The sequence below is a fragment of the Oryctolagus cuniculus genome, chromosome 2 (genome assembly GCF_964237555.1).
Source record: "Oryctolagus cuniculus chromosome 2, mOryCun1.1, whole genome shotgun sequence".
Classification (NCBI taxonomy): Eukaryota; Metazoa; Chordata; class Mammalia; order Lagomorpha; family Leporidae; genus Oryctolagus; species Oryctolagus cuniculus.
Genome location: NC_091433.1, coordinates 21,293,328 through 21,321,321, shown reverse-complemented (window position 1 = coordinate 21,321,321; position 27,994 = coordinate 21,293,328). Strand labels below are relative to the sequence as shown.

Genomic DNA, 27,994 nt, shown 5'->3' with positions numbered 1-27,994 from the left:
CTAAGCCACAATGCTGGTCCTTTTCTTAAACTTTCTGAAGTACTCCTGGAGAAACCCCAAATCCACAGATATCCAAATCAGTACTATTTTTCAAAGTAATGAGATGCCTACGGGGTCAGCACTGTGGCATAGTGTGGTAGAGCCACCACCTGCAGTGTCAGCATCCCATATGGGTGGCCAGTTCGAGACCTAGCTGCTCCACTTCTGATCCAGCTCTCTGCTATGGTCTGGGAAGGCAGTAGAAGATGGCTTGGGCCCCTGCACCCACGTGGGAGACCTAGAAAAAGCTCCTGGTTCCTGGCTTCGGATCGGCGCAGCTCCGGCCTTTGCAACCATTTAGGTCAGGGTCTCTCTCTCTCTCTCTCTCTCTCTCTCTTACTCTGTGACTCCACCTTTCAAACAAATAAATAAATCTTTAAAATATATGTCTAATATGTTGCCTAATGTCAAAAATTTTGCCATTTGCTCAAACTATGTTTAAAGTTTTGTTAACTTCAGAAACTAAAACATCTTTAGCCTTACAGCTAATCATTCTTGGAGGGTGATTCTGACTCTGTTTTAGTAACTCAGAGTATCCTGGAATTGCATCTAAGGAATGCAATAACTTACGTTCTTTTTGTAATCCTAATGTGGGCTCAGGTGCTGCCTCTGGCCACTGACCACAATTCAGGGCCAACTAAACTAGAATGTAGTTCAGTTTCCTTCTAAACCACACTCAGATTAAGACTGCAAGCTATTTCATGCATAATGTTAACCAATAAAAGGGACACAGCTTTAAAGAAACAAATCCACAAGGAGACTCCTCAGGCTCCCAACAGGCTGATAACCAGCATAAGGTGACATACTGAAGAAGAAAGTTAGTATGTAAATAAGAATGAAGGGAAAAAGACTCAATCTTCTTAATAGTGACAAAAGGCAAGCAGTGTTATTGAAAAAGAGTAGAGGAATTGGATAATCCGGGAGAAGATGGGGGTAGGGGCAGGTGCTAGAGGAATAGTTGGATGCAGTGAATTTTAGGAAACAAATGGGGAAAAAGAATTCAGTTCTTCCATACTCTGAATCCACATACTCCCATACACCACCACCAACACTAACAGTGTGTGTGCGCCTGTACACATCTGTACTAGGACAACCACCCCCAGGAGAGTGAACCGACTGGCAGTATTACCTTATCTTCTGCAAGCTAACACATGATTTCTGAGGAGTATATCACACCTAATTTAGAGGACTGTGTACTTTAACTCAGTTTTGAAGAACGTGGAGAGGGAGATGAATTGTGCTTACTATCTTTTGCCTTCCTCTTTTGGCAAAGAATTCTATTTTTTTCAACTCCCAAGTGTAGAAAACTGATGTACAAATTCCAATGCTATGAAACAATTTACCAGAAGTCTTCAACCTCTTACTGTTTTTTAGGGAGGAAGAAACTGTATTTTAGGAAAAAAAAATCATAAAAGCTACATATGCTGATATTGCTCCACTTTGAAGTCTTATTTATGTTAAAATATTCATCAAACTCTATGACCATTCTCAATAACTCTACAAAGCAAACTGTGGTAGGCACAGGCATCAACCTAAGAAAAATAAAATTTTTAATGTTATCAATAACCTCACAGAACAGATGCTTGTACATCTGAAGAAGTGACTATATAAATATTTGTAATATATCTGATTTATGCTTAATTTTTTGCAACACTGAACTCTAAATTTACCTTCTGACTTAACAAAGCACCTGTTAAATTAATCCTATTGTAAAGAACCAAAATAAACTTAAGTGGGTTTTAGAAAGTACCATCAGTTTCTGTGTGTGTTTAACTGCATGGGTCATTTCTATCAATGCAAAGTGAGAGTAAACTGCAACAATGGATGGCAAACAAACAAAACACAAAACACATACACATATCTATCTGTGACTCAAACCTCCATCTTTCCATATATAAAAGGTACAGAATTCTGAATTTGATGTAATATCAGTGAATTCAGCATTCTGAGTTGATTCACTTCTACTAACCTAAAAAAAAGTAGGTAGTAAGCACACAGCACAAAAATTAGAAGGTCTCCAAGATTTCAAATAATTAAGGAATAGTTTTGACTACATCACTCAAAATTTTATGAACATAAAACTCTTAAAGAATGTTGATGACTAAGCTAGAACTATAAAGCCTAGAATTACCACTACTAGTAATCAAATAACAGCAAGATGGGGCTGGCGCTGTGGCATAGAGGGTAAAGCCTGCAGTGCCAGTTCGATTCTTGGCTGCTCCACTTCCAATCCAGCTCTCTGCTATGGCCTGGGAAAGCAGCAGAAAATGGCTCAAGTCCTTGAGGCCCCTGTACCCCCGTGGGAAGACCCAGAGGAAGCTCCTGACTCCTGGCTTTGGACCAGCACAGCTCTGGCCATTTCAGCCAGCAAACTAGAGAGTAAACTAGGGTATGGAAGACCTCCCTCCCTCCTTCTCTCTCTCTCTCTCTGCATGTAACTCTTTCAAATAAATAAATTATTTAAAAAAAATACAACAGCAAGACTACATACTACAAATCCATGAATCAATAGCTGTACACAGAGGTGACAGGCCATAATCACTCATTTTCCTCTAAGTGGAGATTATCTGTAAGACAAAGCTGTACTACAAATGGCCCAAATAAGATTTTATTTGGTCAAACTAATACCAATGAAAGGAACTTATCCAACTGTTTCTCAGCACTGCAGAGAACTAGTCTATGATGTAAACCAGAGAGATAATTACAGACTAACACATGAATAATCGCTAAAGTATTTAGTTGAAGAAAAGTATAGCCCATTACTATTAAAACCTTGGGAAAATATCTATCCATGTCTTCCATAACCTTATCTCAAAGAAAAATTCACTCAGACAGCTTGTAATTTTTTAACAAAAAATACTACCACAAATCCATAATCACATCTGAAATCTAAATATTAAAACATCTTAAAATATGCACTACGAAACACAGAAATCACACGCGTTCATTCTGTCCCGGAGCTTGGGGTCCCTGGGAGATTTCTAAAGCATACCTTTTAATCCACGCCATGGTCCTTCAAGAACATGTTAAGGAAAGTCACAGCCTGGAACACTTCGATGCACCTCAAAACACCTCAGCCAGTGTATCTGTATCATTCTCTTTTCCTTTTGAGATCATAATGGTTGCGAAGAACTATAATGCTTCCATTTGAATGATAGTCTCATAATTTCAAAGACTTAAAAACAAAAACAAAAAATAAGGACTTAAGTGTTGATATGTTAAACCCTAGTGCACCGTGTTAACTGCTAGTGACTAAGAGGAACAAAGTGCTGCTACTGCCCTACCATGTAACCTGCCGTGCTCACGGCGGCCTCCAGCGAAGAAGCACAACTTCATGCTCTGAGGGGCAGCTTGCTTTAGGCATCTCTCTCTCTGCTAAAGCCCCATGAATTGCTTTGCCCCAATTATTTCTTCATTTTTTTCCCCAAGAAAAGTAACCTAACAAGGACTCAAGTCGTGTTAGATACCAGCTAGGTCCACCTCTGAATGAGAGCTGGAAATCCCCCACAAGCCTGGACAAAAGGGAATGGGTCATAGGGCGGGGGTTCCTTTAAAACATGCTGCCAGCTATTTACACAACTCAATCATTTAATTGTATGCAAGTTATTAAATGGAAAAGAGACCATACTTCAGAATGCATATAAATGAACAGAGATGGCTATGATATTGTGAAGTATTTGGTCTTTGTCCCAATTTCCTGGCATCCAACTCCTGAAGTCTTTCTTCAAAGTGGTTAATGACTTTTTATATGGTAACAAGCTGACCTATGCTGGCAGCCACAGGTAGTTTCAGGATCCCAGCTGTCACTGAAAGGACACAGGCAAGAATGGAGAATTAGGACTTTCAGCCCCACCCTCCAACCTCAAGGAAGAGAGAGGAGCTGAAAGTTAAACTGAGTACCAATGGCCACCGGTTAATCAATCTTGACTATTGATAAGGCAGCCATTAAAACCCCAAAGGATTAAGTTCAGACAGTTTGCAGATGGCTGAACACACAAAGGTTCCTGGAAGCTGGTGCACCATTTCCCCCACCTCTCACCCTACCCATCTCTTCATCTGGGGTTCACAGATATCTTTTGTAGTATCATTTATAAGCCAGGAAGTGTGTTTTCAAGAACTCCATGTGCCACTCTAGCTAGTTAATGGAACTTCAATTTACAGCTGATCTATCAGAAGCATGGGGAAAATGACCTGGAGCTACCGACTGGGAACTGACAGGGAAAGAGGAGACCCTTGAGGCCATCAACCTGTAGGATCTGATGCTGTTTCCAGGCAAAGTATCAGACCTGAACTGAACTGGAGGCCACTCAGAAAGTGACCACTGCAGAACTGAATGCCTGCACATTTGGTAGGGGAGGCTTTTGTGTTTGCTGGTGTGAGAGCAGAAGAAAAACTTTTTTCCTTCTACGGAAAGGTGACCCACCAAGTTTTACTGCCGCTCTGTGCTTGCCTTGGAAAGTATCTGTTCCTGGTTCTTCTTCATCCCACCCCACTTTCTGACATAAAAACATTTAAAATAGCCCACCAAGACTACACAGTAGGAAAGCCATGTATCACATTTTTAGTCTCTTAAGAACTCAGGTTGCTTTTGCCACTATTTAGTTACAAGAAAGATAAACAAAACAAGTAAAACTAACTGACAACTAATTAGTGGATACATTTTAACATTTGTAAAGCAATTAAAGTCACTTTAGGATAACTGGTCAGGAAGTCTTCAATGATGTCCAGCAGCAGAAAGGGCTTCCCAGGCAAGAAGGACAACAACGGTCCTGTTATACTCCAGGCATGCGGAACAGCTCATGCAAAAGCTGACGGACAAGGAACGAAAGATGACTGGCTCTGAGTCAGAGCTAAAGAGCACACACTAAGGCGAAAGTGAAACTGCGTCCTGCTGGAAGGGGGTATTCAACTGATGAAAATCTTTCAGGTCCTCTGTCAGAAAAATTACATCTTTCTAAGATTTAGATTTATTGTAGATTGTGCAGAATGCAGATCACAAAATGAAAATCACTCTTCAGAAGGTGATGATGATGGTAGAATTATACCTAGGAAAGAACTCTGCTCGAGTAGGTGGACAAAAACTAATACAGAACACGAGCAAGAGACCAGGTCCAGTGAAACCTCGGCCTGTAGCCACAGCCATTTTTTTCAACTGCTGATGTTACCACACTGGTGCATCTCATGGCTTCTCTCTGACTTCTGCTTAAAACCAACACTTCATGACTATGTGTTTCTCTCTTTCTCCTCGAAGTGTTAGGTAGGAAGCCAGAAATTGAGCCTATGGTGTGCGTGTGAGAAAGGCCTGAAGATCAGCACCTACTGTATACACTTTACAGACACAAGCTATTCTATGTCATGAATTTACATAAATGCAGATCTCAATCCACCAATGTTGCTTTATGACAATCAGTGGGTCACTTTCTAAATGATAAATAAATAACTGCTATATTTTTGTCCTTGAATTTTAGTTTCCTTAGCAAGGGACAAGAAAAGTTAATCACTAAAGAATCTAAGTCAGAACTACAGAAGCTTTTTATGTATCACAAAGTATATGCATTTTTATCTTCTTACAAATTGTATTTACTCATAAGCAACCAGAAGTTTCAGCACAGAACTTCTTGAGAGATCCTTAAAAGGCAGTATAGAAATCTAGCCAGGGAAGGACATTGTGGTACAGCAAGTTAAAGCCACCACTTGGGATGCAAGCATCCCATATGGTTTGACTCCTGGCTATAGGGCTTCTGATCAGCTCTCTGCTAATACACCTGGGAGCAGTGGATGATGGATCAAGTACTTGGGTCCCTGTCACTCACGTGGGAGTTCCAGATAGAATTCCTGGCTCGTGACTTCAGACTGGACCAGGCAGAACTGTTGTGGCCATTTGGAGAGTGAACCAGCAGGTGGAAGAGATATCTTTTTCTCTCTGTGTGTGTCACTGTCTTTCAAATAAATAATCAGAGACAGAGACAGACAGACAGACAGAGTTGACATTGTGGCACAGTAGATTATGACACTGCTAATGACTCTGGCATCCCATACCTGAGCATCAGTTCAAGTTCCAACTGTTGCATTTCCAATCCAGCTCCCTGCTAATGAACCTGGGAAAGCAGCAGATGATGGCCCAAGTGCTTGAGTCTCTGTCACTAACATGGGAGAACCGGATGGAGTTCTGGGCTTCTGGTTTCACAAGGAACATTGCAGCCATTTGCAGAGAAAACAGCAAATGAAAGATGAGACATCTCTCTTTACGGCTCTCACTGTCTTTCTCTCTCTCTTTCTCTCTCTCCTCTGCTGTGTGTGTGTGTGTGTGTGTGTGTTTCTATCCCTGTCACTCTGCTTTTAAAAAAAAAAAATTTTCCTTTAAAAAAAATCTATTCAGTTATTAAGATATACTTAGGTAGATCTACTTTTTTAAAAAATTTATTTTAATTATTTGAAAGGCAGAGTTATAGAGAGAGGTTGAGACACAGAGGTCTTCCATCTGTTGGTTCACTCCCCCAAATGGCAGCGACGGCCAGAGCTGAGCTGATCCAAAGCCAGGAGCCAGGAGCTTCTTCCGGGTCTCCTATGCAGTGCAGGGGCCCAAGGACTTGCACTCCTGACACCAACGTCAGAGACTCAGTTGGAATTCCAGGCTCTTGGCTTCATCCTGGCCCAGTCCCAGCCATTGCAGCCATATGGAGAGTGAGCCAACAGATTAAAGAGACATCTATCTCTCTCTCTCTAACTCTGCCTTTCAAATTAATTAATCTTTTTTAAAGATTTATTTTATTTACTTGAAAGGCAGAGTTAGAGAAAGAGAGGGAAAAGGAGAGAGAGAGCTCTCCATCCACCAGTTCACTCCTCAAATGGCTCCAATGGGCAGGACTGGATCAAACCAAAGCCAGGAGCCAGGAGCTTCTTCCAGGTCTCCCATGTGAGTGCAGGGGCCCAAGCACTTGGGCCATCTTCCACTGCTTTTCCAGGCACATTAGCAGGGAGCTGGATTGGAAGTAGAGCAGCCAGGACTTGAACCGGTGCCCATAGGGGATGCCAGTATCGCAGGCAGCAGCTCTACCAGCTACACAACACCAGCCCTGATAAGTGTTTTTTAAAAATACTAAATAGTGAATGTTCGTGAATATTTAAATAAATCACTAAACACCAATGAATATGAAATTAGGTGTAGCAAATTACAGGATATGTTCTACAGACACTTGAATTTTGTTTAAATTCTCATTATGAAATTGCACAGACTTGTCAAAATTTTACTTATTTATTTTATGTGACAGAGAGATCTCCCTCATCTCCTGTTTCACTCACCCAGATGGCCACCACAGCCAGGGTCGGGCCTGATAGGAGCCAGGAGCCAGAAACTGACTTCAGGTCTGCCACAGAGCCATCATCATCTCTTGCTTCTCAGAGGTACAAATTAGCAGGAAGCCAGGATGAGGATCTAGGGCTAGAACCCAGGCACTCTGATGGGGAGTGTCCCAAGTAGAACTTTTTCCCCCAATAAAATATATTTCAACTTTATTATTTGTCCAGTTTTCTTGAAGTATGATTGGCAAATAAAAGTTAGGTATCTTGAAGATAAACAACATGTTTGGTATACATAGACACTATGAAATGAAATGATTACCACAGTCAAGCTAACATACCCACCACCCCACCTATTCACTTTTTGATTTGTAGTGAGATCACGTAAGATACAATTTCTCAGAAAACCCCAAGTCCACAATACGTTACTACTAACTATAACCATCACGTTCAACACTTGGGTCCCAGAACCTAACTTACTCCAAGCAGAGACTTAACTACAGCCACCCGAACATTTCCATTTCAAACAAACTTGGGAACAGTCTTGATATATTACAAAATTAACTGTTGGTACTGTCTAAAATATGAAACTCACATATTCTAGGAATTTCAACTCTATAAAGTATTGACAAGGCCAATAATCATTTCGAATCTTTACACTAAATCTGGTTTTCGGTAATTTTTAAAGGATCTTTTTTAGAATTATAAACAATTCTAATTCCTACTTTGATAGGAAAACTATTATTCCTTTTCCAATTAAACTGGGGACAGTGGATTCAAATAGATAGCCAAGAGGCTAACCTCCAGAGAGCCCCAGATACTTATGATCCAGCAGTTCCAGAAGAGGGAGTATTCAGGTAGTACTCCCAACTGGGGAGGCTCTGTTCTTAATTACACATACTAATTTTCAGTAACTTTAATAAAAATTCTAGGCTCAGACTTACCCAGGGCAAAATTTGCAATCCCTCACCCCCAACTCTAGAAGAGACAGTATGGAGAGGCATAATTTGAATAAAACTGTACAATACAAAATTACCCTTTTCAAATGGATTAGTGTTAATAAGATGTCACCTGCATGGGAGCCCGGAGCTGGGAAGGATGGGGAAAATGGGGAGGGAGATGGAAAAACAGTGATTCAAAAAAGAGCTGAGTAGAAGACTCTGGGTAGGAAACATAATAAGCTCACAAATGTGACTATACATTTACTCAAAACAAGCAAGGCAAGAGAAACTGCTTTTCCATTCTAAGATTTCAGAAGGAACTAAGAAATGCTAATTGGCCTGAATCGAATCGATCTTACTTCTCTTACTTTCTATGCAGTTTTGATGTGTTTATTTTTAAAATGGTTGATTAATGAATTGAGTTTCTCCCCATCATTTTCTTTCTCCTTCAGCTTAATTTGGTAAGCCTCTGTTTCCCAAAAAAGACATGCTGGTGCCTCAGGAGAAGATGAGTGACCAAGAATGTGCCCGTCAAGTTCTGGCCTTGGCAGTCAGGAGTCACAGGCTAGCAATCTACTACATATGTTAGCTTCTGACCAGACTCCACTTCTCTGTAGATGACACTCGCACAAAGCCGCAGTGACAGTATAGCTAACACGGGTGAAGGAATCTAAAACACTGCTGGCCACAGTAGGCGCAGGCACTTATTGTCTTTAAAGGCACAATTCAGAATCCAGTTGCTGCTCTCACCAAAAATCTTTAAATCAAAATATCTCCCTAATAATTTTAATTAAATGTTCAAGAAAGGCTTATGCTTTAAGCTAAAGAAATTTCACACTCATGTTTACTACAATTCCATGGTTATGACTCAATCTGTGGCTCTAACTCATACTTCCAAGCCTTCCCTTCCTTCTCTTGACAAAGTCATTAGCTCAAGAGATATTTGAGCATCTACAATCTGTCAGTCCATTTTTAAGCACTGAGGGTACGTCAATGTACAAATAAGAACAAAATCCTGGGCAGTACACAGCTTACATTGTAATTAGAATATCAGATGGTGGTAAACCCCATGTAGCAAAATAGCAGGAAAGGACAGGGAAGACGGGATGGGTGGAGGACAATTTTAAGTAACTCCTCACTGAAGTGCTATTTTGAGTGAAGATCTGAAGGAGGTGCAGAAAGGGGCTAAATAGCAGCTGCAAAGACTCTGAGCGGGAGCACACTCCAGCAAGGAGACCAGTGTTGCCAGAACACAGCGACCACGAGGGTGGTGAGAATGTGTTATTTTAGTAGGGTACACCAGGAGATGAGAGGTTGTGGAATATGGGTGCATGTGCGTGTGTGCGTGCCTGTGTACGTGTGCGTCCATGTGTGCACACACATGTTCTTCAGGGTGCCATGATCACACAGATCTTGAAGCTTTTCACTCCAAATTTTAAGCAAAGTTAACTCAACATCTAATTAGAGAGAAATCAGGGTGACTATAGTGAGGAAAAGCAGGAAAGACAATTTAGGAATCTACCGTAGCAGGGTAGGTTAAAGAGGACAGGCTTAAATCAGAGCGGAAGTGGTAGAAGAGTCGGAAGCAGTGGCATGTAAGTTATTGCCAAGACAAAACTAACGAATTCCCTGATAGCTCACTGGGGAGTTGGGGAGAAGAGAACAATGGTTACAGGTTTAGCCTAAGTAACCCAAAGTACAAGTTACTCCTAAATAAGATGGAAAGACTACAGGAAGAGATGTATAAGAAGGGGGTTCCATGAGTTTGCTTTTGGATATGTCACGCATTCTACCATGTTGAGTTTATTACAGTTTACTAGAACTTTCTGCAAAGGTTATGGATACATAACAAGTCCAGGCAATCTACTTAGTTCTTGCCTGCAGTTAACTTTTATAAAACTAATGAGGTAAAAGTATATTAAACAAGTACCCTAAGAATCTTATATTTTAATTATGCATCCTCTATATCCATCTATTTTGTATAGTAAAGATAATCTCACAAGAATACTTGAGAAAATTCTAATTTTAGAAACTATGATGATATATCTTTTGGTATTCATCCATGGTGCCTGTCTCCTAACTCTCAAATAGCTCTTGCTTTTCCTAAATGACTAGAACAACAAGGTAAAGTGGTTTGGTCTCTGAGCCTTGGTTCCTGAAGCAGCTTCAGAGTACTAAAGGTGAAAGGCAGTCTTTTGTTACCACGTTGAAGGGCTTTAGGACTTGGAAGCAATCCTCAGAAAGCAAAATCTCTCCGACCTTCCGACCTTCTCCTAGCCCTCCTTCTACCTGCATCCTTCTCTCCCCCACAGAAGTCATTCAAATTATCACTTCTCTTCCCCAATGCAGGTCTCAAATTAGTCCTCCCCTTGCCTTTAAGTCTAGGAGCTGGCCAGAAAGAAATTCCCCGACCTGCCTCGTCTGATGTTGATCCTAATAACTCCATTTCAGAAAAGGGCCCCTGACCCATATCCAAGAGGAAGAAATGCTGCACAGAGGGGCCAAGAAGAATCTGAACTGACAGGTCGTCCTGGGTTTCCCGACTTCGCCTAGTATCATTAAACCAGACAATTTTTGTCCAGTCACATTTCTATACATTTGTCCAACTGGTAGCTGCCACAATCATGCTTATGAGATCAAGTCTCATAAAAAAGGAAAATCCAGAGGACAGGGTCTGAAGAGTTTCTGGACAGCTGATGTGTGGCGGTTTGCAGGATAGGAAAAAAAACCTCACTCATGAGCAGGGATAGCAGCTGTGCTTGCAACCCTTCCAGACCTCACCCTATCTCTCTTCATCCTTTAAAATAGCCTTCAGAATAAACTGGTAAATGTAAAAATAGTGTTCCCTGAGCTCTGTGGGCTACTCTAGCAAACTAATGGAACCAAGGAGAGGGCTATGGGAACTCCAATAGGTAGCTGGGCAGTCAGAAGCTCTGAGTGCTGGACTCACAAATGCCCCTGAAATGGAGGCAGTCTTGGGTCTGAGCCCCCAACCCGTGGGATCTGACTCTCCCCCAGCAGATAGTGTCAGAACTAAATTGAAATAGAGGATACCCAACTGGAGTCCACTATATAATTGATTGATTGCTTGTTGGTGGGGAGAAGTACCGCACATAATGCAACAAGCACTACTTTTTATTTTAACTTTATTTGAAAGGGAGAGATAGACGGAAAAGGGCTTATTCCATTTACTGGCTCATTTACCTCCCAAACGACCAAAACAACCAGGGCTGTACCATGCTGAAGCCAGGAGCCAAAAATTCCATCTGGGTCATAAGATGGGTGGTAGGGACCCAAGCATTTGATCTATCATCTACTGCCACCCAGGGTGCACATTATCAGGAAGCTGAATCAGAAGCAGAAGAGTGGGGACTGGCACCCTGATACTCCTATATAAGATATGGGCATCCTAACCAGCATTTTAACCACTGTGCCAAATTCAGCCCCAAAAGTCACAATAAGTTTCAATAAGACTCAATGGTTTGTAGAATTTTACCAAACTCTTTAATAATTGGGCAATTCACCCACCAATCACTAAAAAAGACACTCCTGTCCCCACCCCCCAAAAAACACAAGCATACAAAAAAATGAAGCATTAGCAACCAGAGTCTACCTATGGATGAATGGATCTTCAAATGTAGTATAGGCATATAATGGAATACTATTCTGCCTTTACAGGGCAGGAAATTCTGACACACGCTATGACATGGATGAACTTTGAAGACATCGTGGTAAGTGAAATAAGTCAGTCACAAAAGGACAAATAGCTTATGACCCACTTATATATGGTACATGGTCGAATTCATACAGATAGAATGATGGTACAGGAATTTGGGGAAAGATGGAATGGAAACTTATTGCTTAACTGATGTAGAGTTTCAGATTAGAAATGAAAAAAATTCTGGAGATGGGAGGTGTAATGACTGTACAGCAATGTGAATATACTTAATGCACTCAACTAAAAGATGAAAAATGGTCAAAAAACTGAACATACCTGATGGAAATAAATAGTGGATAATAAGTTGCTCTCTTCCTTATATTTTGATAAGTTTCCTAAAATTTTCCCTTGTTTTGTTTGTTTTTTAATTAGGCAGAGTTAGACAGTGAGAGAGAGAGACAGAGAGAAAGATCTTCTCTCCGTTGGTTCACCCCCAAATGGCTGCTATGGCCGGAACTATGCCGATCTGAAGCCAGGAGCCAGGTGCTTCCTCCTGGTCTTGCATGCAGGTGCAGGGGCCCAAGCACTTGGGTCATCCTCCACTGCCTTCCTGGGCCACAGCAGAGAGATGGACTGGAAGAGGAACAACTGGGACTAGAACCTGGCACCTATATGGGATGCCGGCGCCGCACGCGGAGGATTAACCAAGTGAGCCACAGCGTCACCCCCTAAAATTTTCCCTTGTTTTACAGAAAACCTATAACTCCTCCAATTTTCTTATCTTCATAAATGACACCATCTATTCACCTAGAGATTTCACTATAATGCTACTTGAGTCTAATGCCTTTCATTCAGACAGCATGGCCCTCAGTAAGTCCTTCCTCACAACAGACAATTGTTGTCAATCTTCCATCCTCAGAAGCCTAGCTTTCACAATTATTAGCAGCTATTCTCTTGAAACAAAGTTTGCGTGGAAAACCTTGACAAAAGCCCTCAGTGTCTATCCAATTTCTAAACTGAAAGCAATACATTAAAAAATACTTTGTTATCTGGTCCAACCGACCTTTCTGGATTCAGCTCCTAAGCTCCACCTGCTTCCCAAACCGTACAGCAGATTCTTCACTCCCCTCTTCCTTACCGTGCCTACAGCACATGAGGGACCTCTTCCTTCCTTGCTTTTATACATGTTTCTGTAGCTGTGCAGAAGCCTGTTCCTTTCAACTCTATTGAAATCTGTCCACTGGGGCCAGCACTATGGTACCACGGCATCCCATATGGGTGCTGGTTCAAGTCCCGGCTGCTCTACATGAGTATATTCCAAAATTTTTAAAAGTAGCTACTCTGGGGGAAGACAGTGGAACTTGAGGCTTCTAACCTATTACAATGCTAAAACAGAAATTATTCATGTGACAATTGCACACTATTTCCAATGAGTTAAAAACAGGCAGGAAGAGGCCAAAAGGCAGACCCTCTTTTCTCCCTCCTATCTATTTGGCCCGCCCTCATTCCTTCTGCGTTGAACCAGTGGTACAGAACTTAAATGAACAGAGCAGAAGCACAAGTCTATCCCGGCACAGACTCATCTTGGCCCAGGCTCCCTAAGGGCTGCCAGGACACGCTCTGCAAGGCCAGCTGCACCAGAGTTGAGAAAACAGCCACATGCTTCCTGGACCTCGGCTCAAGCTTACCTTTCGACTGGCATTGTTTGTTCCTACTCACAAGAGTATTAACAAGTATTGGGCATTCACGGTTTTTGAACAAACTCATCTCCAACAAGAACCACACCCTGACTGCAGGAAGACAAAAGATAGAGTCATTACCCAGGTATTTTTTTTTTTTAAGATTCATTTATTTATTTAAAAGGCAGAGTTACACAGAGGGAAAGAGAGACAGAGACAAAGAGAGAAAGAGAGAGATACCTTCCATCCCCTGGCTCACTCCCTAGATGGCCGCAAAAGCCCGAGCTAAGCCAATGCAAAGCCAGGAGCCAGGACTTCTTCCAGGTCTCCCACGTGGGTGCAGGGGCTCAAGGACTTGGCCCTTCCACTGCTTTCCCAGGCCATAGCAGAGAGCTGGATGGGAAGTGAAGCAGCCGGGACTCAAACCCACACCCATATGTGATGCTGGCACTGCAAGCAGCAGTTTTACCCGCTATGCCACAGTGCCAGCCCCAGCCCCAGGTATTTTTAACCAAAATCTCCTGCCCCCACATTTCCAGAACTCAGCTTCTTCTATGATTATTTAAAAGTCTAAAAGTAGGAAGAGGGAGAAGAATCCTCCAGTAAGCCTTCATCAATACTCTCAGTCTGCAGTAACCAGTCTCTCTTTCTGTGCCCAACATTCCTTGTGGATGTCTATTATGGAGCAGCATTGTGTCACAGCAGGTAAAGCCACCACCTGAGATGCCAGCATCCCATATGGGCACCCATTTGTGTCCCGATTACTCCATTTCTGATCCAACTCCCTGCTAATGCACCTGGGAAAAACAGTGAAAGATGGCCCAAGCCCTTGGGCCCGTGCACCCACGTTGGAGACCCGGATGAAGCTCCTGGGTCCAGGCTTCGGCCTGGCCCAGCCCTGGCCATTGCAGCCATTTGGGGAGTAAACTAGAGGATAGAAGATCTCTGTCTCTCCCTCTCTCTTTTTAATTCTTTCAAATAAATACATAAATATTTTTTAAAAAAAAGGTCTATTATGGGAGCCAACCTGTTCTCCCTTACATTAGACTTGGCTGTGAGTACACTGACACCCCGCCCCATCAGGCACAAACTACCAAGGACCACACTTATCATTTATTTAACCCAAGGTGTTCAAAGTTCTCTGCTGAAACAGATTTTTACAAAGCATTTCCTAAACAGAATTTGCATATCAGAGAAGTTCACAGATGGTATGCGTTTAACTCCATAATAAAAATGTCAATAGGCAATATCAAATCAAGTAAGGGTCAACAACAAGTTTTGTTTTGTTTTTATTGTTGTTGTTGTTGTTGTTTGACAGGCACAGTGGACAGTGAGAGAGAGAGAGAAAGGTCTTCCTTTGCTGTTGGTTCATCCTCCAATGGCCGCCGCAGCCTGCGCGCTGTGGCCGGCGCACCGTGCTGATCCGATGGCAGGAGCCAGGTGCTTCTCCTGGTCTCCCATGTGGGTGCAGGGCCCAAGTACTTGGGACACCCTCCACTGCACTCCCTGGCCACAGCAGAGAGCTGGCCTGGAAGAGAGGCAACTGGGACAGAATCCGGCGCCACTGGGACTAGAACCCGCTGTGCCGGCGCCGCTAGGTGGAGGAGTAGCCTAGTGAGCCGCGGCGCCGGCTAACAACAAGTTTTAAATGGAGACCTATTTCAACGTATTTGATTACAAGAAAACTTTGAGTTGGAAGAGACTACACACCTCAAAAACTGCTGCACTTCATGGGCAAAGTAGTAAAGTTAAAGACTATCAATGGCCTTTTAACTGTTCAACTCCATTGTATCCTAAGGAAAAAGGCTTGTCTCCATCACGTTACATTACAAGAGTCTAAATACAATTATCGTTTCTGTATGTTCTGATTAATTTATTAGTCTTATTGTGTAAAATTTTCACTCAAAAATTAAAATACAAGTTTTCCACTGATTTCATTTTTTAATGCTCCCTTTGTGATCTACATCTGATGGTAAAACAAAATCCTGGCTGTCAGTAAATATTCTGTATTTAAATAAAATTGGTAAGATACAAAATAACTTCGAAAACATTCCTTAGTAGTGACATATACTATTTCTTTCTTTTTTTTGAGTGGACAGTGAGAGAGAGAGACAGAGAGAAAGGTCTTCCTTTGCCGTTGGTTCACCCTTCAATGGCCGCCACGGCCAGCGCACCGCACTGACCCGATGGCAGGAGCCAGGTACTTATCCTGGTCTCCCATGGGGTGCAGGGCTCAAGCACTTGGGCCATCCTCCACTGCACTCCCGGGCCACAGCAGAGAGCTGGCCTGGAAGAGGGGCAACCGGGATGGCCTGGAAGAGGGGCAACCGGGACAGAATCCGGCACCCCGACCGGGACTAGAACCCAGGGTGCTGGCACCGTAAGGTGGAGGAATAGCCTAGTGAGCTGTGGCGCCGGCCGACATATACTATTTCATGCTCTAAAGAACACTGCAAATTATAAATGACAACTGCAAATAAGAACTTACATTTATTAGTAACCTTGGTATACAAAAAGGATTGTCTAAATACTTTAAATGCATTATAACATTTATTTCACTACCAACCCTAAGGGATGGGCATGATAAGTAATCCCATTTTATAGATCTTGGGCTTAAAAAAAGTCAAGTGACTTACAGAGAATGGCATGTAGGTGGTAGAACCAGAATTCAAAGCCTGGTCTTTGTGATTCCAAAACTACTACTCACTCACATGCCATGCATTTAACAAGTCACATCAAAAGTCTGTCCTGCTATGAAGCAGAGGTCGCTAGTCCTAAAGGGATGATCCTAGCACAATCCCAAGTCCTGTGATCTTACACACCATTCCTCTTAGCATGCTAATGTTTTGAAGTAACTGGAAACAAAGCTTTTTATAACTAAAGAAAAAAACTTTAGCAACAGATGAATATTTTAAGAAAAAGAGCTCAACATCTACAGAAGCGCCTTTTTTGTTTTAAGTACTAGCTGATGATCTAGTGGACTCAGGAATTGCCACCCTTTCCACTGGGTTGCCAGTGCAGATGAAGAGGTAATCTCCTGTATTAGAAAAAAAAGAAACAAGCGCTACACACCAGCTTGAATTTTAATTTAACTAAATAATCTCTTAGAGCCAATGCCCTTCCAGGACATAGAAGAAGGAGGCTCAAGGTACACAGTTTAAAACTCCAAAGACTGGGGCCAGAATTGTGGCACAGTGGGTTAAGTCACTGTGGCCAACTGGGGAGTGAACCAGGGGGTGGACGATCTCTCTGTGTCTCTCCCTAACTCTGCCTTTCAAATAAATCAATCTTTTTTTAAAGGACTCTGAAGACTGTAATATATACCACAAATGCCAGCCTTTTCTCATTAGGATTGCTGTTGTTGCTAGTAACTGAGATCAGATTTCCATGAATTTTGAGTAGTTTGTCTCAATCCCTTGTTCATCATAAGCCTTATTACTTCCACTGCACAATTTTGCAGAACTGATGCTTTATCGAGATATATGTGATATACATTAGACAAACATTATCTGTGAACCTTCAGTATTCATGTTCTGTTAGAATGCCATGGTCATTTTTTGTCTGAGTTCTGTTTTGTTTTAATGTTTATTTTTTCATCTACTTGAAAGGCAGAACAACAGACAGAAAAAAGAGAGATCTTCCATCTGCTGACTTACTCCCCAAATGCCCACAATAGCCAGGACTGAGCCAAGTTGAAATCAGAAGCCAAGAACTCCATCTGGGTCTCCCACATGGGTGGCAGAGGCCCAAACACTCGAGGCATCAACTACTGTCTCCCAGAATGCATTAGCAGGAACTGGACTAGAAGCAGAGTAGCTGGGACTCAAACCAGCACTCTGATATGGGATGCAGGCAGAGCAAGAAACGGCTTAACCGACTGCAGCACAACATCTGTCCTGCATTTTATCTTTAATTATGTGAGTGCTGCAGTTTGAATGTGTGTCTCCCCAAAATTCATTCACTGAAATCTTAAGCCCCAAGGCGATGGCATGGGACGAGAAAGGGAGCAGGCTTTAGAAGGCGATTAGGGCATGAGGGTTGAGCTCCCATGAATAGGATTAGAGACCCCCTCGCTCTCTCCCACCGTGGGAGAAGTTAGAAGACATCAACTATGAACTAGGAAGATGACTCTCACCAGACACTGCCTCTGCTGGAGCCTCGAGCTCTGACTTCCAGACTCCAAAACTGAAAGAAATCATTTCTGTTGTGGATAAGCTACTCTGTTTACAGTGTTTTGTTCTAACAGTACAAATGACTGAGACAGTGAGATGAACTCCAATTCTACAGGGAATATAATGAGTGTGTGTCAAAACTGCTCCCTCAGGGGCTGGCGTTGTGGCACAGTGGGTTGAGCTCCTGCTTGAGACACTGCACTCCACATCAAAGTGCCAGTCCAGCTTCCTGCGGATGCTACTGGGAAAGCAGCAGACAATGGCCTAATTATTTGGGATCCTGCCACCCACATGGGAGACCCAGGTGGAGTTCTGGGCTCCTGGCTCTGCTCAGCCCAGCTCAGCCTTGTTGAAGTTAACCAACAGATAGTAGGTATCCTTCTCTTCCTCTCTGTGGGTCCTCTGTCACTCCACCTTTTGAATAAATAAGTAAATAAAGCTTTTCAAAAAATAAATAATGAAGGGGCAGGCTTTTGGCACACTGGTTAAAGTACCACAGTTAAGGTACTGCTTTGGATACCTGCATCCCATTGAGGATGGGTGCCTGAAGGGAGCTACACCCCCACTTCCAATCTCAGTTTCCTGATGCATGCCCACCAAGGCAGTAAATGGTTGCTCAAGGACTTGGGTCCCTGCCACCCACGTGGGAGATCCAGATGGAGTTTTCAGCACCTAGCTTTGGCCTGGTCCAAGCCTTGGCTATTGTAGGCATTTTCAGGGTAAATTACCAAATGGAATATCTCAGTCTTTCAATTACAATAATTGTTCAAAGTTCTTTTTTAAATGAATATATTTATCACAATTTTTAATATTAAAGTGATTTGTAAGCATTTAAACACTCATCACAAAAAAAACTATTTGCGAAGACAAAATGGGTTTCTACCAAAGACTATTAAGGTATCCTTATAACTTTAACTCATCTTTACCAGTGTCTTTAACATTTCAAATTTACATACGTATTTCAGTATATTTCATTATAACACATAATGACATATTTGGTACATATTTTAATGTTCTGATAGTATGTGCAATAAAAAATCTAGGATGGGGCCAGCGCTGTAGCACAAAGGATCAAGCCGCTGCCTACAATGCCGGCATCACGTGTGGACATTGGTTCGAGTCCTGGCTTCCAATCCAGCTCCCTGCTAATGCACCTAAGAAGAAAGCAGCAAAAGATGGCCCTAGTGCTTGGGCCCCTGCCCCCACGTAGGAGACCCAGAAGAGGCTCCTGGCTCCTGGCTTTGGTCTAACCCAGTTCCAGCCATTGAGGCCATTTGGGAAGTGAGACAGCAAATGGAAGATCTCTCTCCCCCACCCCACCCCCTTTGTAACCATGCCTTTCAAATAAAATAAATCTTAAAAAAAAAAATCTAGATGTGATGAAAGAAGAGATGACAAGATGCTGCATGTGCCACCTAGCTCTTAGAGTACACGGGTAAGGCCTCAAAGACAGGCAACCTTCTTTGTCTTCGCAGGAATTAACTAAATCCATCACCTCAGTTAATCACTACAGGCACTGAGGAAAAATATTTAGGAATCCAAGCACAAGTATCATCCCTCCAGGAGAAAAATAACAGAATATTTTTCCTGAAGGCTCTGCACAGAGAATCATGAGTGTCCTCACAGTCACAGTATTACTGAGTCTGTGCCCTTATTAAAATAACACAGGCTTTCTGTCAATACAGGAGAACCAGCACAGGATGGGAAAAGGGCCACTAACAGGAGTTTCAACCTAGGATTCATCCCTCTCCTTCCAGTCAGCATCTAAATACGCCAGACCTATTCTACCTTTGAAAGCTCCACTGCAACACCTATGGCTCCCACCTACCAAGTTCAGAGGCATTGATCTTGAAAGAGTTGCTACTTTTCTTTATCTGCAACTCCTCAACCCATGACAAACTACATTACAGCTCCCACCAGCTCACTGAAATTGTTCTTGGCAAGGTCTTTTAAGTCCCAATTCTGATGAACGTTAGGTTTATCTCATTTGCCCTGAACTGACTCTCATTTTAGAAGTAATCCCTCTTCATTTTTGTGACATTAGTTTGGGTTTTGGTTTTTTGTTTTGTTTTTGGGTGGTTTTGCTTGTTTATTTTATTTATTTGAAAGAGAGAGACTCCATCTGCTGGTTCACTCCCCAACAGCCAAGGTTGGGCCAGGCCAAAGCCAAGAGCCAGGAACTCCATGTGGGTCTCCTACATGGGTGGCAGGGACTCAAATACTTCAGCCACCATCTGCTGCCTCCCAGGATGCACATTAGCAGGAAGCTGGATCAGAAGGCAAGTAGCCAGGTTATGATCATCCCTAGTAGTAGCTTCACCTGCTGGGCCACAGCACCTACCCCACTATTAAGGCTTTTGTCCCACCTCTCTTATTATCAATTTTCTTTTATTAGCTTCTATAGCTCTACCCATTCTCTTTAAAAAAAAAAAAAAAAAAAAAAAGAAAGAGAAAGAAAGAAAGAAAGAAAGAAAGAAAGAAAGAAAGAAAGAAAGAAAGAAAGAAAAGATTTATTTATGTGAAAGGCAGAATTACAGAGAGAGAGAAATCAATTTTCCATCTGCTGGTTCACCCTCCAAATGGTCGCAACAGCTGGGGGTGGGCCAGCCTGAAGTCAGGAGCTTCTTCCGAGTGTCCCATGTGGTGCAGGGGCTCAAGCACTTTGGTCATCCTCCACTGCTTTCCCAGGCACATTAGCAGAGAACTGGAACAGAAGTGGAGCAGCTGGGACTCAAACTGGCACCCAAATGGGATACCTGAGTTGCGGGTCCCTACCCATTCCTTAAGTATTGAGGACTGCCAGAGAGAAGTTTGTCTCCACAGGAGATCATAACACCTCCCAAGGTCCTAAGGGCCCTAACAGTCTACAGATAATGTGTTTCCAACCTTGACTCCTCTCTTGAGCTCCAGGAACCCTGGATATGGTGACTCAACACCTCTCACAAAGACTCAGTGCCTCACCACAAATGGTGACTCAATAGCTCTCACAAATGCTCAGATTAAAAACATTTCTCCCAGCACTAACTCAACTCCTCCACTATGATGTTTGTTTCAGTGCCATGTCATCTCAGTAAGTGGTACAAATGTGCCCCACGCAACACTGTGTGAAGCATCAGAACTCTTGACAAATTGTTAACAGCTTGGTGACTAATCACTCTTACCACTGTCCCCAACTAGTTAAAGACTATAAAGCCCCACCTTATTATCCCAGAAGGCAACCTGTTCAAATAGCAAAAGGTTCCTTTTAGATATCATGAAGAAATTACTTCAAATAACAGAGCTAACATTACCTGCTACTTACACCATGGAGTAAATATGCCTAACAAAGTTTTTAGAATCTTAATTGTTAACTATTACTAAAATTTTAATAAGTATACATGTAGATTCCCAGCTTATATCATTTGTTTCAATTTCCAATGGGAGAACGAAAACAGACACATTTAAAAGGAGAAAGACATCTGATTAATAATAAGTGAAATCACCACAAAAGTTTCACAACAGAACTGAAAAAAAACATGTGATTTTATAACCATGAGCCCCAGCACTGTCTCAAAGCCCTCCCATTCCACAATGGAAACCTACCCTTAGATGTAAGAACAACCTGCCAGTGTTTAAGGCACTGGATGGGGGAAGTCACCTGACCAAGCAGAAAGGACAACAGCAGGACTGGTGTGGCACAGTAGGCTAAGCAGCTGCTCAGGACCCTGGCATCCCATATTAGACCACTGGTTCCAGTCCCAGCTACTCTGTTTCTCATTCAGCTTTCTGCTAATGTATCTGGGAAGGCAGCAAATGTTGGTCCAAGTATATGCATCCCTTCCACCTTTATGGGAGTCGACCTGGATGGAGTTCTGGGCTCCTGGCTTTCACCCTGGCCTAGTCCCCGCTGTTAGTCCTTTAATTTGAGAGCGAAACAGCAGGTGGAAGACGCCTCTCCATCTCTCTCTCTCTCCCTCTCCTTCAAAAGGGAAGGAAGAAGAAGAAATGACAAGAGGGCACTGATGGCAAAGTTAATAAAAGTCAAAAAAAGGAAGAGTATTCTTATTCCTGGAACAGACCCCCTTCCCCAAGGATATGGAAACTATATACATTCCAAAGTTTTAGAAACATTTTAATATCTACTTCATAATCTGTGACCAGGTGCAATCTTTCAAAAGTATACTGAGTTGGAGTTATTAGGAAATCATCCAACATAAGCATGAACCTCAGTAGGCACTGTTAGGGACCAGTGCTAGGAAAGCCATCTGTTTGATGGAACTAATATTTCTACTTCCCTAGTGATTACAGCTATCAGTGACAACTGTGAAGACCCAAGAGAAGAAAAGAAATTTCAACTGCCTCAAAAGTTTAATTATCCATATAAACTGGCCAAGATATTAAAGTTAAATGTTACACAAAGGGATCTCTAACCCCTAATATTTTTTAGCTAATTATTCCATTGGTAGTCTACATCTGCTCTGCTAAAATTTGGTTATGAATCAGAAGTAACTCATTGGGAATGTCTTTATATCTAAAAGTGACTGTGGATAATAACTACAATTCACAAAAATTGTTATTCTTAATGTGCATAAAAATCCTCCTGAAAACAAGTCCTATACAATGAAAGAACAGATGTTACAGTCAAAATTTAAACTCTTAACCAAGAGTAAGGAGAGTAAGGATTAGACTAAATTTAATAAAATTTTAACAAAAAAAGGAGCTAATATTAACAGTACATTCAATTTGTATTTTTTAATATCTTCAATACTCAACATCCTATGAGCAGGAAGCATGTTATGTACTATCTTTAAAAAGAAAGCCAATTTATTATGATGATTTACATATATAAATAATTCAAAGAATTGCAAACATATACTCTAACACTTCACAAATACTGACCATGATTACATACACAAAGAGTTTTTTGTTTTTTATTTTTTTGGACCATGGACATTTAATGGTTCTATTAGCATTTCATTCTTTCTTTTTCCTTTTTTTTAAGTAAACATTTTCTAAAAATTTTTGAGAAAAACATCTTCCAGATATTTTGACTTAAAACATATGAAATATGTATCATAAGTTATGCTGTAAGCGTAAAAAATATCAACAGTATGTTTATGAAAAATACCACAGCTCCTTTAGTTTCTTTAGCTTAGCTACAGGCAATACTCTTTAAATCTCAGAGTAAATCTACTCTCACCACTTATAATTATTATCCATCTCAATAATGCATTAAATCTTTTTATTTAAAAATACAAAGTCAGTGTTGGGTATTGTGGTATAGTTGGAGAAGTCACTCTTAGGATGCTCACATTCAATATCTGAGTGCCAGTTTGAGTCCCAGCTCCTCTGCCTCCAATATAGCTTCCTATAATCTGCCTGGGAAAGCAGCAGGTAGTGGTCCAAATACTTGGGTTCCTGCCACCCACATTGGGAGACCCAGACGGAGTCCCTAGATCTGGCTTCAGCCTGCCCAGCCCTGGATGTTGCGGTTATTCCAGAAGTGAACCAGCAAGTGGAAGAGAGATCTCTGTCTCTCCCTGTCACTCTACTTTCAAATAAATAAACATATCTTTAAAAAATAACAAAAGTATCTCTCTGTCTCTCTCTCTCACTGTCCACTCTGCCTGTCAAAAAACAAAAAAATAACAAAAGTAGCATAAGCAGCACTGTGCCTAAAACTATCCAGACGTATGAACTAATCATATCAAACAGAAAATACTTGACTCCAAACAATTCACATGTATAGTCTTAGGCCACAGCTGGAGGTAAAGCTCATCCTTAAGTGCTATCGCACACAGTAGTTCTTGTGAGAAAATATCTGATGACAGAAACTACGACCATAAAACACCCTAATCTTAGAATTTACTTTCACACACACATCTGAATTACATGTTTGGAGAAAATATCATAAAAACATTCAACCAAAAACATTCCAAGTTCCTTCAAACTCCTAAGGAAAGAAGAACACAGCAAAGATACCAGAATAGAATCATTGTTTCAGTTTGCATCATGGTAACTTACCCCACACCCCCAGAAAAGCATTCGCCCTCAGGGACTCACAAATAACAAACACAGAATTAATTCATTTCAACTGTGCAATCGGTTGTAAGCAGTCTTTCATTGCTCCAGAAAGGCTCATCATTGTAGATACTCATCAGTTTCTGAGCCACATCCACAGCTGCTATCTTAGTTAGAAAAATAACAAAATGACAGCAATACTTTAAAATGACATTTTTACAACAGTTTGACATAAAATAAAAAGAACTCCAGTATCACAGAAAAAAAAATGCTACCTATAGCATCAAAAAAAGAATACTGAAGCATTCTCAGTAGTACTCTCCTTCGTTTACATGGTGCTAGAATAATTTTCTACGTTCACTGGCATGTCAGAGATACCATTTATGGTAAAAAATAGTAAAGCAAAGATATCACCAAATTAGCTAGCAATTAATAAAATGTTTCATGATCTTGTGTTCTTCTCATAAACCTTCCTTCCAAAATCATATACTGAAATTCAGTGTCAAAACACCCCCTTGGGGCTGGCGCTATGGCGCAAAATGGGTTAGAGCCCTGGCCTGAAGTGCAGGCATCCCATATGGGCGCTGGTTCAAGACCCAGCTGCTCCACTTCCAATCCAGCTCTCTGCTATGGCCTGGGAAAGCAGTAGAGGATGGCCCAAGTCCTTGGGCCCCTGCACGGGCATAGGAGACCCAGAGGAAGCTCCTGGCTCCTGGCTTCAGATCGGTGCATCGGTGCATCTCTGGCCCTTGGGGCCAATTGGGGAGTGAATCATCAATTGAGGAGTGAACCATCAGATGCAAGACCTCTCTCTCTCTGCCTGTTCTCTCTCTGTGTAACTCTTTCAAATAAAAGTAAATAATACCTTTAAAATAAAAAAGTCTGAGAAGTTATAAATATACGTTAAAATACTACTTCTGTTTAATTTAACAGTTATTATGATCTTCCGCTTTTTAAAATATTGCTACTTTCCTTATCAGGAGAGAAACATATGCAGCATTTTGGGGAAAAAAAACTATCCACAGTCAATACTAAAGATGATGATTTTATCCTTGGATGTAAGCAAAAATAAAAAAGTGTTGGGGCTGGCATTATGGTGCTATGGTGCAGCGGGTTAAGCCAGTGCTTGCAATGTTGGCACCCGCTATCGGAGGGCTGCTTCAAGTCCCCACTACTCTGCTTGATCCAGCTTCTGTAGATGGCTCAAGTACTTGCATTCCTACCACCCATGTGGAAGACCCGATTGAATTCCTGACTCCTGGCTTCTTCCTGGCACAGTCAACTGTTGCAGACATTTGGAAAGTGGCCAGTGATCTATTTCTCTCTCTCTCTCTCTCTCTCTCTCTCTCTCTCTTTCTGTGTGTGTGTGTGTGTGTCTCTCTCCCTCCTGCTCTCTATGCCATTCTGCCTTTCTTTCTTTTTTTATCTAGTAAATATAAATTTTCAAAGTATAGTTAATGGATTACAATGGCTTCCCCCCCCCAATAATTTCCCTCCCACTCACACCCCTCCCATCTCCCGCTCCCTCTCCCATTCCATTCACATCAAGATTCATTTTCAATTACCTTTATATACAGAAGATCAATTCAGTATATATTAAGTAAAGATTTCATCAGTTTGCACCCACACAGGAACACAAAGTGTAAAATACTGTTTCAGTACTAGTTATAGCATTACTTCACATTGGACAACACACTAAGGACAGATCCCACATGAGAAGTAAGTACACAGTGACTCCTGTTGTTGACTTAACAATTTGACACTCTTGTTTATGGCATCAGTAATCTCCCTAGGCTCTACTCATGAGTTGCCAAGGCTATGGAAGCCTTTTGAGTTCGCCGACTTCGATCTTATTCCGACAGGGTCATAGTCAAAGTGGAAGTTCTCTCCTCCCTTCAGAGAAAGGTACCTCCTTCTTTGATGGCCCCGTTCTTTCCACTGGGATCTCACTCGCCATTCTGCCTTTCAAGTAAATTTATTAAAAAAAAAAAAAAAAAAAAGAATCTTTTTGGCCCGGCGCTGTGGTATCGTGGGTAAAGCCGCCACTTGCAGTGCCAGCATCCCAAATGGGTGTTGGTTTAAGTCCCCGCTGCTCCACTTCAAATCCAGCTCTCTGCTATGGCCCAAGTCCTTGGGCCCCTGAACCCACGTGGGAGACCTGGAAGAAGCTCCTGGCTCTTGGCTTCAGAACAGCACAGCTCTGGCCAATTTGGCCAATTGGGAAGTGAACCAGCAGATGGAAGACCTCTCTCTTTCTCTCTAGCTCTACCTCTCTCTGTAACTTTTTCAAATAAATAAAACAAATCTTTAAAACAAAAATCTTTAAAACAAAAAATCTAACAAGCAGTTTTTCAATCTCTCCCACACAAAACAGAGAGCAAAAATTACAGAATAAAACCAAAGTGCATGGACATCATTTATAACAAAATAAGGTTGCCAAGTATCCCCACAAACCATTAGGAGACAAACCACCAATGGCCACAGACTAAGATAGAAAGCCATTGGGTTGAGGGGCTTGACAAGGCTGTGTCAACAAAAATATATGGCAATGGTACTAAGAGGAGAGCCTGGCATACCTGACAAGAGGCACTGGGAGCAGAAAGAAAAGATGTGCTCATCAACAAATAGAAATGATCACGAGAGAAAACGAGGGGATCTTAATGTTGACATGTGGCAGCTGATAGACAACATTACTACTGCCAGGTACAGGCTTATTTCTTACAGAATGTAATAGATGCAGGTGATAAAAAAAAGAACAAGTCGCTTTGGGAAAACCATGTTCTCTGAGCCTACAGATCAACCTGTAGGAGTTTTAGAAAGGTGAATCTAAGCATCCAGCTAATGATACAGATGTATGGTCAAAGACCAGAAAAGGAAAAAAATAATTACAAACCATAATATCGAAGACCAGAAAAGAAATAAGTAGCAAAGGAAAAATGGAATGATGAAGGGGCTGGCCCTGCAGCACAGAAGGCTAAACCATCCCAGTTCCCTGCTAATCGTGCCTGGAAAGACAACTGAAGATGGCCCGAGTGCTTGGGCACCTACCACCCATGTGAGATCTCCAGGCTCCTGGTTGTTATGGCCATTTGGGGAGTGAACCAGATGATGAAAAATTTCTCTCTTTGTCTCCCCCTCTCTCTGTAACTCTGCCTTTCAAATTAAATAAATCTTTAGAAACATAAATAAGAAATTAAAGAAAAATGGAATGTTCAAAAGACAGAAATTTTCTTTAAAAGATTTATTTATTTATTTGAAAGAGTTAGAGAGAGGCAGAGGCAGAGAAAGAGTCTTCCATACACACTTTCCGTTTCCAAATGGCTGCGATGGATGGAGCTGGGCTAATTGCAAGCCAAGAGCCAGGAGCTTCATTGGGGTCTCTTAAGCAGGTGCAGGGGCCCAAGCACTTGGGCCATCGTCTACTGCTTTGCCAGGCTTAGCAGAGAGAGTGGGATCAGAAATGGAGCAGCTGAGACTCAAACCAATGCCCATATGGGACAACAAAGCATGCTGCAAAATCAAACAGGCTGATGACTGAAATGAGTTTTAGAATTTGGTGAAAGGTTATTCACTAATGGCCTGGGCTGAAAATCAGATTTTAACATGGGACACAGGAGACATAAAAATGAGACTGGGAGCGCATTTGGTCCAGTGGTTAAAATGCCTGTGTCCCACGCTGCAGTGTCTGGATTCAATACCCGCCTCCACCGGCCGACTCCAGCTTCCTGCTGAAGCGGACTCTCAGAGGCAGGAGTGCCGGCTCAAGTGCTTGAGTTCCTGCCACCTAAGTAGGAGAGCTGGACTGAATTCCAGATTCCTGGCTTCAGCCTAGGCCCAACCCTGGCTGTTGCAAGCATTTGGAGAGTGAACCAGCAGATGAGAGCTCTGTGTCTCTCGTCCTCTCAAAGAAATAAACAAACAGAAACTTGGAAAAACAAAAGGAGACCAGGTTAAGTGGTAAAACAAATGACACATACCGAGTGACAGGTAAGGAAGGAAAAGGACACTAAGCAATTCTTCCAGACAAGACCCACTCCTGCAGCACATATATATCTGATCCTCTCAAGAACTGAGGTATGTGCTCTACTCTACAAATGGGGGAACTTAAGTTACAGCACCATTCAGTAACTTGCCCCAAGGATACACAGTACATAGACAGAACAATCAAAAGACCTGAAACTTGGTGTGTAAGCAGAAAATAAATAT

General features: G+C 41.9%; 1 protein-coding gene across 13 annotated transcripts in view; it reads right to left on the bottom strand.

Moving 5' to 3' along the window:
• RBPJ (recombination signal binding protein for immunoglobulin kappa J region) overlaps positions 1-27,994 on the bottom strand; it is a 228,878-nt gene that overhangs the window by 61,898 nt on the left and 138,986 nt on the right. For 6 of the 13 annotated variants that reach the window (XM_070068109.1, XM_070068114.1, XM_070068110.1 and 3 more), the window contains one exon: positions 3,032-3,214. The exons of the other annotated variants lie outside the window; for them this stretch is intronic. In XM_070068109.1, coding sequence (XP_069924210.1) covers positions 3,032-3,048 — 17 coding nt within the window. In that variant the 5' untranslated portion in view covers positions 3,049-3,214. The remainder of the gene's footprint in view (positions 1-3,031; positions 3,215-27,994) is intronic. 13 annotated transcript variants of the gene reach the window in all.